At 40.8% G+C, this 16,153-nt stretch overlaps 1 protein-coding gene across 4 annotated transcripts in view; it reads left to right on the top strand.

The window, feature by feature from the left end:
* LOC149182083 (uncharacterized) overlaps positions 1 to 16,153 on the top strand; it is a 355,894-nt gene that overhangs the window by 168,773 nt on the left and 170,968 nt on the right. For all 4 annotated transcript variants that reach the window (XM_089416738.1, XM_089416740.1, XM_089416741.1 and 1 more), the window contains 2 exons: positions 13,578 to 13,694; positions 13,781 to 13,947. In XM_089416738.1, the coding sequence (XP_089272864.1) occupies positions 13,578 to 13,694; positions 13,781 to 13,947 (284 nt within the window). The remainder of the gene's footprint in view (positions 1 to 13,577; positions 13,695 to 13,780; positions 13,948 to 16,153) is intronic.

Below are 16,153 nucleotides of genomic sequence, written 5' to 3'. Positions count from 1 at the left end.
GAACAAGGATGACTTGATGGATGACTTGAACACAAGAATTTATGACTGGGTTTTCCCCTCGAAGGGGGTTTTGCCCTAACAATGTGCCTATATCTTGTGTTCTCTTTTATTTGTTGCTTGGCATTAATCTTGATGATAAGAAAAGATAATTAAGAGAACGAATACTAATAATAATATCACAAGTTAATGCCATTAAGAGGAAAATTGTTTTAACTGCCATCTCTATTGATTTTCCAACACTTTGTTGTATGTAGACTTAAGACGTTCTCGCATATTGAGCTTCCTGCTTTCGAAAGCTATTGGATGACCATCTTGCATCAATACTGGATGACCATCTTGCATCAATGCTTCTCCTATATCAAAACCTGAAGCATCACATTCAACAATAAATGGTTTTGAAAAACCAGGAGTTGCTAACGTAGGTGCATTAGACATAATTTCTTTTAAGTCTTCAAAACAATTTTTTGCTTCATCATCCCAAGGAAATGAAATTTTCTTTAGAAAGTTTGTTAGAGGTGCAACTACATGGGCATAGTTTTTAATAAACCTTCGATAGTACCTAGTAAACCCTAAGAATCCTCTTAACTTGGAGATGTTAATTGGTATAGGCCATTCTAGCAATGTTTCGGTATAGAAACATCACATTGATCTTCTGCATCGGTACCTGAGCTGATGCTTGGCTCGCTGTCTCGCATCCCCTGCACTGCTGCTTCCTGTATTGTTGCCCATGACACTGCCAGTGCCATTGCTTCTCCTGTACTGCAGCTCCCTCCCAACTTGCTGCATGATGTTGCCCATAGCATTGCCACTACTAACTGTTGCATTGCAACTTCTAATACTTATCCCTTATTGAAATGGATTCTTCACCATCCCCATCTTCTCCCTAAAACGAACAAACTTTGTTCTTCCTAGAGCCTTGGTAAGGATGTCTGCCACCTGTTCCCCTGTAGGAGTGTATGTCAACTGTACTGTCGCTCGTTGGACACAGTCTCTGACAAAGTGACACCTAATATCAATGTGCTTCGACCGATCATGAAATACTGGATTTTCAGAGCGCTTGATGCAACTCTGATTATCACACATGATCCTAGTCGCTTCCATCCTTCTCCTGAATAGATTCACAAGCAATTTCCTAAGCCATATGGCTTCACACGAAGCTGTGCTAGCTGCCATATATTTTGCTTCAGCTGAGCTCAGAGCCACAAATTTCTGTTTCCTACTGCACCAAGAGGTCATTCCTGATCCAATGTTGAAACAATACCTAGTTGTGCTTTTCCGATCCATTGAACTTCCAGCGCAATCTGCGTCAGTGAACCCACTCAACCTTATGTCATTGCCTCTGGTGTACAATAGTCCATGCTCGACCGTTGCTTGTATATACCTGAGAACATGCTTGGCTGCTTCCTAGTGTGCCCTCTTAGGTTCTACCATGAACTGACTGAGGGTGTTGACAGCGTAACAAATGTCTGGCCTGGTATTGACTAGATACATCAGGGACCCTATGAACTGCCTGTACAAGGTGGGATCAACATCTTTATCTTTTGATGCATCATTCTTCTTCCAATTGGTGATCATTGGAGTAGCCATAGGTCTACAATCCTGCATCTTGAATCTCTTCATGAGTTTTGTAGCATATCTTCCTTGTCCCAGGAAGATCTCACCCTTCTGTTGCCGAACTTCCAACCCCAGAAAATATTGCATCTGTTCGAAATCCTTCATGTTGAATTCTATGGCTAGGTTCCTCTTGCAGTTTTTGATGAGCCTGGATGATCTTGTTAGGAAGAGATCATCCACATATAACACGAGGATTTGAAGCTCATTCTCTACAACTAGATAGTAGAGATTAGGGTCTGCGTCACTCTTGATGAACCCCATCTTCTGTAAGTAGCCATCAATTTGATCGTACCATGCCCTAGGTGCCTGTTTTAGCCCATACAAGGCTTTCTTTAATCTGCATACATGATATTTTTTCTCATGTGTCTCAAAACCTTCTGGTTGTTCGATGTGTACTTCCTCTTCTATTACCCCGTTCAAGAATGTCGTCTTGACATCTATTTGATGAATCCTATGTTTTGAAAAACGGCGATTTCGAAATCGACTCGGCTGAGTTGGTCCGAGTCATACCCCCACCGGGTCGACTCGGCCTTCGAATTGGAACGACCGGCCAGGTTATTATCGAGCCGACTAAGTTGTCTAATGACTTGGTCGGCTCAATAACAACCCGGCCGGCTTGGCCGAGTTCGAGCCAACTCGACCGGCTTGGTAATAACCCGGCCGGCTCGGTGACAACGGTCTGAACAAGGCAGAACAACGCGGTTTTTTTGCAATTTGTTTTTTGGGGACCCCAAACCCATTTCTAATCTGCCTTTAGGTTCTTTGGGGTCCATTCCCCTCTTCTAAACCCTATAACACCCACCAGCCCCTCTCATTTCCTCACAACCATCTCATTGCATTTGAGTGAGAGTTTCTGAGGAGTCTTGGGCAAGCATTGTAGTAGGAGTGAGGAGCTTCTTGGGCAACCATTGGAGCAACATTGAGGAGTTGGTTTGTTGGAGCAACCTTGAGGATGCAGTTTGTGCCTAGAGGTATTTTTTTTCACTTGTAAAAATCTGTTTTTGCTTATTTATTTTTTTGTGCCAATCTGGAAATTGAAAAGAGAGTTTTTTGTGAAAGAAATGAACATTGAAGCAATGATATTTTTTTGTTTTCATATTTTTTCCTTTGATTTCCAAGTGAAAAAATGGCACCTAGAGTGAAAGATGCTGCTTGGAGATATGTTGAAATGGTTGATAGTCAAATGCATTTGCAAATTTTGCCATAGAAAAATTAAGGAAGTTCCTGTGGGCATTAATAGGATGAAACAACACTTGGTATGGATTAGAGGCCAAATTACTCCATTTGAATCACCAGAAATTGGGGAGATTAGCAAGGATTTGTTAGCCAACTTTGAGAAGTTTAAAGAAGAAAATGCTAGGCAAAAAGAATTAGAGGCTGAAATTGGGAGGAAAAGGAGTATACAAAAAATGCTGGCTACCAACCCCCATTTTGATTTTGAGGGTTCTTCCTCTATTCCTTGTACTGATGCATCCAACCCCTTTCGATATGTTCCTCCTTCTTTGGAGTCTATTCAAGAAAAGGGTAAGGGTACTTCCGATATGTTCCTCCCTCTTTGGAGTCTATTCAAGACAAGGGTAAGGGTTAAATGAAAAAGAATGGTGATATGAATATCAAAAGTTATTTCATTGTCACACCCTCCTCTCCATCAGATGCACATGGTCCTAAAGCTAGTAGAACTTTGTAGCCCACTTTAGATGACCATTGGAAGAAAGAATTGAGGGAGACTGCTTGTGTTTACATATGTAGATGGTGGTATGATGCTGATATCCTCTTCAATGCTTCTCGTTTACCATATTATGAGCCTATGTTTGGTGCCATACATGCTGTTGGAAAAGCCTTCAAAGGCCCTACTATGCATGAGATAAGGGGGTATCGTTTGCAGAAAGAAATTGCTTCCATTAATGAGTATTTGAAAGATTTCAAGGACTCATGGGCAAGAACAGGATGTACCATCATGTCAGATGGATGGGCTGATCAAATGAACCGTACCATTGTAAACTTTCTTATCTTTTGCCCACAGGGAACCATGTTTCTAAAATCAGTTGATGCATCTGATAAGGTAAAAGATGGACAATTGTTGTTTCAACTATTGGATGAGGTTGTTGAGGAGGTGGGGGTGGCTAATATTGTTCAAGTCATCACAAATAATGCCTTTAGCTATGTTCTTGCTGGTAAACTGTTAGAGGAAAAACACAGAACCATCTTTTGGACCCCATGTGCTGCACATTGCATAGACCTCATGCTTGAGGATATTGGCAAATTAGATTGGGTCAAAAACACTGTAGATCATGCCAAAAGCATAACAAAATTTATCTACAATCATTCATGGATTTTGAGCCTTATGAGGAGACACACAGGGGGCAGGGATATTATTAGGCCTGCCATCACTAGATTTGCTACTCATTTTTTGACATTGCAATCTATGCTTTCACAACATAGAAACTTGCAAAAGATATTTTCCAGTGAAGAATGGAATCAAAGCCAGTGGTCTCACAAACAGGATGGCAGAGAATTGAAAAAGAAAGTTAATGAAGAAATATTTTGGAGAAAGGCAACAGAGATTGTGAAGGTTGCTGAGCCACTAGTTAAGGTGTTGCGGTTGGTGGATGGGGAAAGATTGGCTATGGGCTTCATTTATGAGGCTATGGATCAAGCAAAGGAGCAAATAAAGAGGGCATACAAGGATAAAGTGGCTAAGTATGGGCCCATTTGGGCAATCATTGATAAAAGATGGAACAATCAACTCCATTGCCCTATACATGCAACTGGGTATTTTTTGAACCCATGGTATCATTATAAAGCTCTGGCAGCAGGAGCTTTGAAGGGGGAGGTTAGAGATGGATTGATTCACTGAATTGATCAGATGATCCCATTGGAGTGTGATTAGCTAGAGATACACCGATAGGTCACAACTTTTAGCAAAGCCACAGGTATGTTTGGGAAGAACCTAGCAAAGATTGCAAGGGAAGCAGATGAGCTAGGTAAACAAAAATTTCAATTTTCAAATTCTTAATACTTATTTTGTTAAATCGTTTATAATTTGGAAGTTGGATATAATTTATAATTTTGTTGAGCTAACTCATTACACTCCTATTTTTTTTGCAGCGCAATGGTGAGAGGCTTTTGGTAGCGATTGTCCTGAATTGCAGAAGTTTGCGATTCGTATTTTGAGTCAAACTTGCAGTGCTACTGGGTGTGAGTGCAATTGGTCGGTCTTTGAGAGGATTCACATGAAGAAGAGAAACCGTTTGTATCAAAAATAGTTAAATGATCTAGTCTATGTCCAAAACAACCTTCGGCTCAGACGCAACCAATTGCTGAACAAAAGACCCGATTTAGATCCCATTGTGTTGGAAGACATTGATCCAACATCAGATTGGGTAGTGGAGAGTCATCCAACAGAGTTTGATTCTGATGAGGATCTTGGTTTGGATTTACAGGAAGAGGCATTACTCGAACATAATGTTCGGTTGAATGCAAATCCTGATCCACTTGTACCAGCCTCGGGGCCAGCCGCATGTCCTCCAGTTGCAAGCGCTTCCTCTGCTCAGCCACGACATAAGCGCATATCTCGTATATCTCAGCTTGTAGTTGTTGCACAGCCTGCTAGTGCTACCACTTCTATAGTTGCAGTTGGAGATGATGAGGAGGAGCCATGGGCTGGCCTGTCTGACTCTGATCCAGAGGTTGAGCTAGATGATCTTGGCTCCTTTAGTAGTAGCCAGTAGTACTGGTCACAGTTTACTTTTGTAGAGGCCATTTCTAGCCTCCTCGGTTATGTGTTTTTGTTTTGATCTCTATATCATCATCATGTATGTATTGGACAGTGCACTGGGTGCCATTTTGATATAATGGATATATTCATGAGCCTACTTTGATCATATGTTGTCTTCTATCTATATTCTAATGTCGTGTGTTTGGAAACATGAATGAAAATCTTTAAAATTATGTCTTTTTATAAGAAATAAATATTTAATGTATTTTTTACAACGACCAAGTCATTGAAATCGAGTCGGCCGAGTCGATACCGAGTCGTAGTCAGAGTCAAAGTTGACCCTCGGCCGAGTTGGAGTTTTAAAACATTGGATGAATCTCCTGCCCCATCTGCTCTGCAAGAGATATCACAGTCCTAATAGAAGTATACTTGGCTACTGGGGCGAAGGTTTATTCGTAGTCTATCCCTTCCTTCTGAGCATACCCCTTAGCCACGAACTTAGCTTTGTATTTCTCCACACTGCCGTCTGCAACATATTTGACCTTGTAGATCCATCTCGAACCTACCACTGATCTATCCTAAGGGCTAGGTACCACTTCCTAGACATCATTGACCATTATAGAGCTATATTCCTCCACCATAGCATCTACCCATACTTGATGTTGAATGGCCTCCTAAAAACTAGAAGGTTCCCCAACCTGAGCTACTAAGGCTGGTATCTGTTTGGCTGTCTTCGCCCCCTTTTACTATTCCTGGGTGCACCAATGAAGTCTTTTGCATCTCGTAGAATCTGTTGGAGTTCTCGACTCGTTCTTCCACTGGTAGTAGGTACATCTATCAACTCTTCTTCCAGAGATTCCTCCTGTTCTGAAGCTTTGTCTTCAGGAGGATTTCTGGTACCAGTTTCCGTTGGTTGAAGTGGTCTGGCCAACATTTCCCTAGCGGCTTCCACAATAGTCCTGTTTTTCCTTTTTGCAACTCCATTCTGCTTCAGATTGTAGGGAGTTGTCCACTCTCTTTTGATGCCTTAGCGCAAAAACCGGTGAATTCCTTGTCAACATACTTTCCACTATTGTCCGAGTGCAACACTTTTATCTTCTTTCTTGTCAGATTCTCCACTAGAGCCTTGAACTCTTTGAATCGACTAAAAACCTCATCCTTGGTTTTAAGAAAGTAGATCCAAGTCTTCCTGGAATGGCCATCGATGAAGGTGATGAAGTACTCGGCACCACTAAAAGCTTTTGTGGACATCGTTCCGCAGATGTCTGAGTGTATCAATCCTAGCACACTCTTCGCCCTATTGTTACTTCGGGAAAATGCAGCTTTGACATACTTGCCCAGAGCACACCCTCTGCATACATCATCCCGTTCAGTACTTAGTTCTAGAACTCCTAATACTGTTTTGTTGAGAATTCTTAGAGCCCCATGGTGTAAGTGTCCCATCCTCCTGTGCCATAGCTCATTCAAGTTTTTGTCTCCATTATTGCCTATCAGTGCCATTGGTGATTCTAGCTGTAACCTGTACAACCTGTTACTTTTGATTCCAATCTGAGCCTTCTTTTTCCAACTTGGGTGTTTGAAATATACTTTCTCCTTAATGAAGAAAACGTCATAGTCCTTATTTTGAAGTTGAGATACGGAAAATAAGTTCATCCCCAATCGCGACACGTGCAACACATTGGTTACCTGAAGTCGCTCTTCTGCGTTGGTTTGAAAATCTATGGTACCTCTTCTTACTGAAGTACACTTTGCCTTATTTCCCATGGTGATTTGAAAATTCATTCTTTCTTTTTGATAATCTGAAAAACATTCTTGGATTCCTGTCATATGCCAGGAAGCTCCACTGTCTATGTACCAAACCTCCGAGGAGGCAGAGCTTGCAAGGCAAGCGACTTCTTCTTCCAATCTGGAAGCTAACATCGAATATTCATCCCTTGTGCATTCTTCTGGAAATCTACGCGAGTCCCTTTGAGTAGATGCCTCTGCATCATGCTCTTGACCCATAATCAATTTTCCTTTCCCGTTGTCGGATCTTTGCTCTGATACCATGTGAAAATTTCTAAACTGAAATTCTATCACTGTAGCAACTGATTTATTTCACCTACTTATTATTCTCAATAAGTTATTTACGAAATTCCTTCAGCAAATATTAAAATAAATTCTACTGCAGTTATCACATAATTACCCAGAGAAAAAAATACTTGCACAAGAATCAATCACATCGACACAGTTATTTTTGGACAATTGTCCCCAGAACAACCCAATGCCGAAAAACTGGTGCAACAGATGAGGGCTTTATTAATCTTCAACAACAATTGCTTTTACGAGGAATGATTTTACAGAGAAACCGAAAGAAAACACCTGAGACTTTCCCTCTGGAGTCTGAGACCATTTGACACTTTGGAAACCCTGCTACCACTTTTGCGTCACCCCTGCGTCACTCTGGTTGACCCAACGTGGCTCTGAGTGGCTCTGCGTCCCTCTGCATCAACCTGCATAGGCTTTGTGTCTCTCCTCTGGATTGCGTCTCTCTTTCTGCGCTGTCTTCCACTGCCCCTGTGTCACCTCCTCCTCGATCTCTGCCTGCTACTGAAGCCCTACTCTTCCTCCACCTTGCAACTCCCTCTGAAATTGATCTCCTCTTCCTTGAGAATCGAATTTCCTTGAGATACTGAGTATCTACCGGTGTGTCTCCAAATGACCCTCAAGTCTTCTATTATATATTTCTTGTTGATGAATCAACCGCCAACATTAAGTCCCTAACAACGACTAAGATTAAAAAAGATTTGATCCTTGTCTCTTAGAAGCTTCTCATCCTTATCTTTATTAATACCCATTAATATTTTTATTTAACTAAGTTTAGACTTAGGAACCCATTAAAAATATTAATTATTTTAATAACTCCTCATCCGGATGGAATTTCTCAAAACGATTTTTGAGTCTTGGAGATCTCATGTGCCTTAGCCTCTCCTCCAAATTTCAAGGCTGGAGCACATCTGATGCTACCAAAAATCAACATATGATACCATGTGAAAATTCCTGAATCTAACACATTAGAAACCCCTACTGCAATTACTAGTTTACAATCTCCTACTTGTTCTTTACATTAACAAGTTATTTAATTGCACAAACATCGAAGTAAACACTATTGCAGCCTTCACAAACATACAGAGCACAGACACAAGGGACATCGTTATTTGTGGACAATCGTTCCCGGAGAAACCCAATTTGGGAAAACTGGTGCAACATATAGAGGGTTTGTATTATTAAGTAGATTTCGTGAATACAACTAGGGTGCTAGAAATGGCTCACCCAACAGAGAATATCCTCGGTAGTAGTATCTCTAACGGAGACAAATATTTTGGCAAATAAGCAATCGGATGATCAAACCCCATAATGACTCTGTCTGTTCCTTATGCTGGATAACGAACGCTGCTCCAAGCATTGCTCTGGAACTGCGGCACTCCTCCAAGAGCTGCGTCACCCTCTCCTGGCTCAGAATTTGCAGATCTGCTCCCAGTTTGCCCCACATAATCTCCCCAGCTATGCCTCTGAGGCCTAGCGTCAGCCTCTACGCCTTCTGCGTCACCTGCGTTAGACTACATCGTCCTCTGCGTTAGCGCTTCGGCCTATGCGTCAACCCTTCTAGGGCTTACGCTGTTTCTCCCGGCACTCCGCTGCCTCTTTGCTATGTATTCTTCAGGCTCAGATGAAAATCCCTTCTTGAACTGCTCCTCACTGCAACTCTAATCACTAACTCGATTTTCTCAGCAAACCTCGCCCCAGAAAATCGAATTCTTTGATCACTTGGTGTGTCTCCAACTGACTGTCAAGCCTCCTCTTATACTTTTGCTGTTAACGAATCAACGACCGAGATTAAGTCCCTAATCAACGGCTAAGATTAGAACTGGCTTGATTCTCGTCACTTAGAACTTTCTTACCCATATTTTATTAATACAAATTAATATTTTTATTTTCCTAAGTTTAGACTTGGGAACCCATTAAAAATATTAATTATTTTAATAACTCATCTGGGTGGAATTTCTCCAAATGATTTCTGGGTCTTGGAGATCTCATGTGCCTTAGCCTCTCTTTCAAATTTCATGGCTAGAGCACATTCGATGCTACCCAAAATCAACAGAAATTTGTTCTCCAACCGAGGTACATACAATACTTCCTTCACCGCCATAGGACTTCCAGAGTCCAATTGGAACTGTATGCTCCCAGTACCTGCCATTGCATACTTGGCATTATCACCAAGCTCCATATGAAGATCACGATGCTCCTTGGCCATACTATGAAAAGGTCATGAGATCCCTTCATATGACGAGAAGCTTCGTTGTCCACAAACCATACACCACATGTCATGGTGCCTAGAAGACATGACACAAATGGAGATGACTCGAACTTTTCAGCTCACTTGTCCATTTGTGTAGATGTAACTATTTATTCCTTCCCTTTGCCTTTATTCTTGTTGGGGCACTGTCCAACACAGTCACCATACTTGTGACATGCAAAGCACTTGACTTTGGTCATGCCTTTCTTCTGTCCCTATGAAGATCCTCTTCCATTCTAGTTTTGCTTAGCTTTACCCTTGGCCTTCTTTGCTTGCCCAACAATAGCAAGTTCCTCGTCTCCATTTCCACCTCTACATTGTCCACCAGATATCAAACTCTCCCATATCTCCTTTTTGGTGCAGTCGTCTCACAACCTGGTTCAATGAGGAAGTTTGTGTCTGGCAAGGATACCTATTACAAAGATAGCCCATTTCTTGGTACAACCACTCAAGGCTATCTTGACAAGTTCACCCTCATCCATGGCTTCTTGAACAAATGACAATTCATCACGAATCTTCTGAAGTATGAGGCTATAGTGTCATATCTGTTCATTCTTATGTTTCTTTGTTTCTCTCTCAGCACCATATTCTTGTTTTGGTTGTTACTTTGGGACGGGTTCAACAACACTAACCACATTTGGTGAGTTGTATGCTTTCCTGATATGTGAGGGATATTGTGATTGTTTCCAAGTCCAATATGAACCCTCTAGCCTTCACATCTTTCAGATTGTGTTCAGTTGCTTGTTAGGATCTGAAGGAGCTTACATATATTTTTCTGCAACTTCGCATAGGCTATTTGCCATCAAAACACTGGTGTTCCTGTCCTTCCATGGAAAAATGTTTGCAACCCCCTCCAACTTGTCTTCAAATCTCTAGCTTGATGATGCCATCTCACCAGATTGATTTCAACCACAAAACCCTTGTTGCAAAATATTTTTTTTTTTACTGGTAAAATAATTCAATGTTGTAAAACCCTTGGGTTGTATGATCTCCCCCACATAGTTTCTATAGCTCTGATACCATGTTAATTTTCTAAAACTGAATCTGATTTATTTATACCTCAACATTTCTTTTATACCAAGAAATTATTTACTCAATATAATCTGAAAACTGTTGGAAAATAAAATCATTGGTATTTTAACTTTTGAAAATTAGCAGAAGTAAAATAGGGAAATGAATCACATTACAACAGAAAGTTCTTTCCAAAACAATCTTTCTTCACTTTATATTACTCAGGAAAATTAGGGCCTAGACCCACATAGAATACATGGAAAAATTACATCTGTTGGAACCTGAAATTCGTCCCATCTGGAAAATCTGCCTCAAGGAATTCGGCTCTTCCGGAACTCTGCCCAATTTTGGCCATAGAAAATTAGCCTCCTCTACCAGTTAACTTAACCCCTTTCTCCCTTTGTACGACCCCTATTCACTAGAGAAAAATTGGCCCCTTTCAGTCTCTCTCCCAAAACTCAATCCGCCTTTTCAGTGATTTGGCATCCCTCTCCTAGACTCGGCCTCCTTGAAAATTTCTCCCTAAATTCCCCTGCTGCAATTCATTTCCCTTCTCTTCAGTCCTTGAGTCTCCCACTCACTTGAGAAAATCGCTCTTTCAACAATGGCACTGTAATTCTCTCTTCATCCTCTCTTATAGGATTTCTTTATAATTTCTCCAAGGGCCATTCCCTAATCTCCAAAGTGATTAAGGGCTAGGATTAAATTGTAGCTTTCTTTGATCAATGGTGGAGATTAGATCTAAGTCACTTAAATAATTAATTATTTATCCTTAGAAAAACATTAGCCCAAAGTCAACATTAATTAAATAATTAATCATTGTAGTTTTTCCTAAGTTAAAACCTAGGAAGGATATAGTATTAGTTGCTCCTCTCAAAGAACCGCCTAGAGAGGACTTCTTCTGCGTGCAAGACACCAGGCTATGCAAAAGAACTTCCAAAGCTACAAAGTAAACATTGGGTTTGCTGAAACCTTTCCTGATATATTGGGTATGCCTTCAAATTTTCATATCCTGTCTAGCATTGCCACATCACGAATCCTGTCTGCATTTTCATGCTCCTTTGTTGGTTCTCTAATGCCCTGAGAACCTAAGGATTTTGAGACTTTGATTTTGTTATTCTTTTTTTGTGGACCATTTCTGATGTAACACATTCTTCAAACCATCCAATGCTGACCCTATTCTGCCACCTGGAAACCTGTAATGCTTGTTTGGGCATCTTTGACCAGCCGTAACATGCCACTTTTTTGATGGGAAAAGTTTTACATGGCATGTCATCCTCTTGTCAAAATGAACAAAATGAGACCAAGTTGACTTTTTGTCATTTTGGGACCACTTGCATTGGCAAACGTGCATTGCCTTGGGAGATATGTAAAGTTGTCAATGTGAGACTGCCATGTATGAGAACTGTCTGAGGGATACTACACCAATGCCAAGGCCACATACAGATGCTATATATGATAACCATTCAGAAAGACATAGGCGCACGTTAATGTGGGTTGGATTGCCGCATACATCGGTGATCACCTCTACAAAAGGCAGGTTCCTCTAAAATCACGAGTTCTGATATAAGCCCATCCAAGGCCCTGCAATCCTATCTAGGATCGAAGGAGCTAGAGATGAACCCAATGGTACCGGTCATGGTTCGACCAAACACAAGTTCTAGGACACCTAATTCACAGCCTCACATGGTTGTTACATGACTTTAACTTGTGATCCGGGGCTTACAATTGTGTGAAATGTACTGCAAAAATATACATATACCCATGCTGACATGAGAGGTAACAGAGCATTCTCATGGTTATTTGACAGATGTTTGGCTTTCGCAAATTGTTGTTGTAAGCTGGCACATGCTTGAACAATTGCCATTTGCTTGAACATTGGTGTGTTTCTTGGCATTCTAGTAAAGTTGTAACACCTGTAAGTGTTTCACTCTGGTTATTCCCATTTCTGAGTGTTCATTATTAAAGTCGAGCCCATGATCTGATGTCTCCATTCTCAGGCCTATCACTGGGATTTGTCACTGTCTGGCCAAGCTTCTCGGCAGCTTTTTGAAGTGTTGGCTGGCCTGTTGGGCATTCTCATAGTTATTTGGCACAGATTTGGCTATCTCACATTGTTCTTGTAAGCTGGCAAATGCTTGAACAATAGCCATTTGCTTGGAAATGGGTGCGTTACATGGGTACTCTGGTAAAGTCGTAACACCTGCATGCGTTTCATTCGGGTTTCACATTTCCGGGTGTTGATTATTAAAGCCAACCCATGATCTGATTTTTCCATTCTCTAGGCCTATTTCTGGGATTTGTGAGTCTGGCCTAGCTTCTTGGCTGCTTTTTGAAGTGTTGGCTGGCCTGTTGGGCCTTCTCATGGTAATTTGGCACAGGTTTGGCTTTCTCACATTGTTGTCATAAGCTGGCATGTGATTGAACAATTGCTATTTGCTTCGAGATGGGGTGTGTTGCTTGGCACTCTGGTAGAATATTAACATCTGCAAATGTTTCATTTTGGTTATTCACATTTCTGGGTGTTGATTATAGCCTTAAAGGCAAGTGACTTCATCACAGAACATATAACGTTCTCAGACAGTGTCTATTTTGTTATTTTCTTGAAGGCTATCGTTCAGTCTTGCAAACAAACAGATCAAAATACTTGCTGCCTATGGTTGAAATGGCCAATTCCAATCTTAAAATGCTAATTTTTACATCTGTAATATGTATGATCAACTTTATTTTTGTTAAACTGATTGGACACAGCAACAAGCAGACCTAATTTATTCCAGAACTATTTGGTAGTATAATTGAGCATTAATGAATGTTCGAGACTTTTGGGATGCTGCAAATTTTATAATGGTTGATACAGTTTGACAATATGTATAATTTAGTGAATTATGTTTTATGCAGGCTAAGTTGAAGGATTCCCAGTATCATTTGACATCTTGGCGAGCAGACCCGGTGTATCAATCTCCTTATCTTCCACAATCACCCTTCCATCCAAATAGTGATCACTTACAACCATCGGTGTGCTCCATTGCTACCTTTTGCCCTTGGATATGTCTATGATTATGCTTTCTATTCAATAATGATTTGCCGTTATCCACTTGCAGAAGTCAAACGGTCTTGAGATTGTGCCTCAGACAGGATATACACAAGGACACATTCCTGCTTCACCGCCTTCTCGTGGTCATAATAGTGGAGGAGATTGGGACACTTCAGGAGGGAAATATCAGCATGGTAATGAGACATATCATGGTGTAGGCCATGGTCAGATGAGGTATTTCCATATTCTGCAAATGAGTAAATGTTAATGAAAGATACAAAATTGCACTGGAATAAGGTTTGGTCTTGTGTGGTTGCCTGTCTTTTGCATGTTAAGGATGTGTCTCTTTGCAACTATGTTTTTTTTAAGAGTATTAATTTATTGTTTAAGATGACTGATGGGAAAAGTTCATATGTATTATTTTATTAGTAAGAGAAAAGACATCATTTATAAGCTTCAAGTAAATTGACCTTTGTTTGGTGTTATGATCTCATTTCCTGATCGCTGATTCTTTCTGTAAGGAACACTCATGCTTCAAATGGAGAGAGAGAAATATATATATATATATATAGAGAGAGAGAGTTGGCATGATAAGATAAGATAAGATAAGTCTATTAATGTCCAACGAATGACCATAAATAGGTTATGTTACCGCTCAATCTAGCAGGGGTCCTAGGAGGGGTTCCAAAGGTGTAACTACTTGGCCAAGTGGCAACAATGGGACAATGAACCATTATCACCTCAGTCGATGTCCCCTGCTCTTTATGGACTTTCACCGATGGGAGGAGTCCTGGTATAAAGGAAATCACAAGGAGGAGTAAGTCAATGATGGGATATATAGTGATTTCTAAAGCCCATTCACATGAGACACTCAAATAATAGGCTTGTTTGCTTTAGGGGCAAGGTACAAGACTCTCTAAGAAAGGCTCAAGAGAGACTCAAACCTAGGGGTTAGAGGTATTCCTTAATGAAGAATGTCCTAGACCTAAGACTCCTTTAGAAACAAGGTTTCTAAGTGGCCTTGTGAGATAAGGAATGATGGAAATATGGGACCACAAAGAAGCCCAAGGGCACCCAAACAAGACCTAGGGTTTCGGGGTAATCTTCAACCAAATTTCTAAGTCAAGTAAGGGGGAAAGAGGGATCAATAATAGATGAACTTCCATTGAGTTTTCAAGAACAATAGACCCCTTGAAATGCCGCTAACCTACAGAGACCTAGGCCAAAACACTTTTGGGGCTAGGGCTCGATGTTTCTCCAAAACCAATCATGGGATTGCCTTCAAACTTGAAGGGCTAGAAGTGGGGACAACACCATAGTCCCCCACCAATTCGCATCTCAGATGGATGGCTCTAAAGAAAATCGTTTGATGCCCTAGTCAAGCCGTCTAGGGTTAGGGCCAAAATCAAAGAAAAAATAATAAAGATTTAAAGGGTGATCAACAATCGATTATGGATCAGTGCCTTGCTTTTTGGGAGAAATGGAGTCAAATGACCTTGACAAAGGCAACTTCGATGCTTCAAGGAGACGTCAAGGGACCTTGCTATCCTAACAAAAGACGGCAAATGAAAACCCATAAGAATTTTATACTTCCAAATTCCAATACAATATCAAGATGGAGTTTCAAGGACTTAATTACACAATTATTTCCCTAGGAACATTCACTCAATCTTTGTCAAAGGAGTAACACATGCAAAAATCCCAACAATTTTGAATGCTCCAAGCACTTCACATTAATTAAGGCACATCCAATTACAACAAGAGAAAATCCCATGCATTAGACATTTATTATGACAAAAATAAGCATCATAAAGCACTTACAAGGCAAGGAAAGAGTATATCCATCCATCCAAGATGCAAAATGGAAGCTCCAAGAAGAAGTGTGAAGTTAATCCAAACATCAATATTCATTTAAAAGCTCCAAGGTTTGTCCAAACTGTAGGTCTAAGTTCTTTAGGGGAGACAAGTCCAAATCCAAGTGATGATGAATGAGAGAGAACACCTCTATTATATTTATACAATCCTCTAATGGTTTCAAATAACCTAATTTAGCCTACTGATGCCCGTATAATAAAATAATGTGCAAAATAACAATACTTTTGTGGACAAGCCCACCAAATAGCTCCATAATAAGAATAATTAGCCTCTCAAGAGGGCCGAAATGATAGAAAGATAGCTAGAAGGGCCATTGGAAGGCCAAATGAAGTCCCTCATGTGCCAAAATGAGTAGGAGGGCTCCAATAACAGTGATGAAGGGGGTGGCCCCTTGATCTCCAAGCAAATGACCTGTGGTGCTCTCAAGTGGCTGTGGGGGCACAAAGAACATCCTCATGGGTCTCCAACTGAATCGATCAAGCATGTGCTCCATCTGTAAGGGCTGGAATAATGATGCAAGCCCTCCTTTGTCTCCTTATGAGAGACAAAACACCACCTGGGCCTG

This window comes from Pinus tabuliformis, chromosome 3_2, assembly GCF_031772625.1.
Source record: "Pinus tabuliformis cultivar Carrire ecotype Pingquan chromosome 3_2, CPIR1, whole genome shotgun sequence".
NCBI classification, from domain to species: domain Eukaryota; kingdom Viridiplantae; phylum Streptophyta; class Pinopsida; order Pinales; family Pinaceae; genus Pinus; species Pinus tabuliformis.
This window is presented reverse-complemented; position numbering and strand designations above follow the sequence as displayed.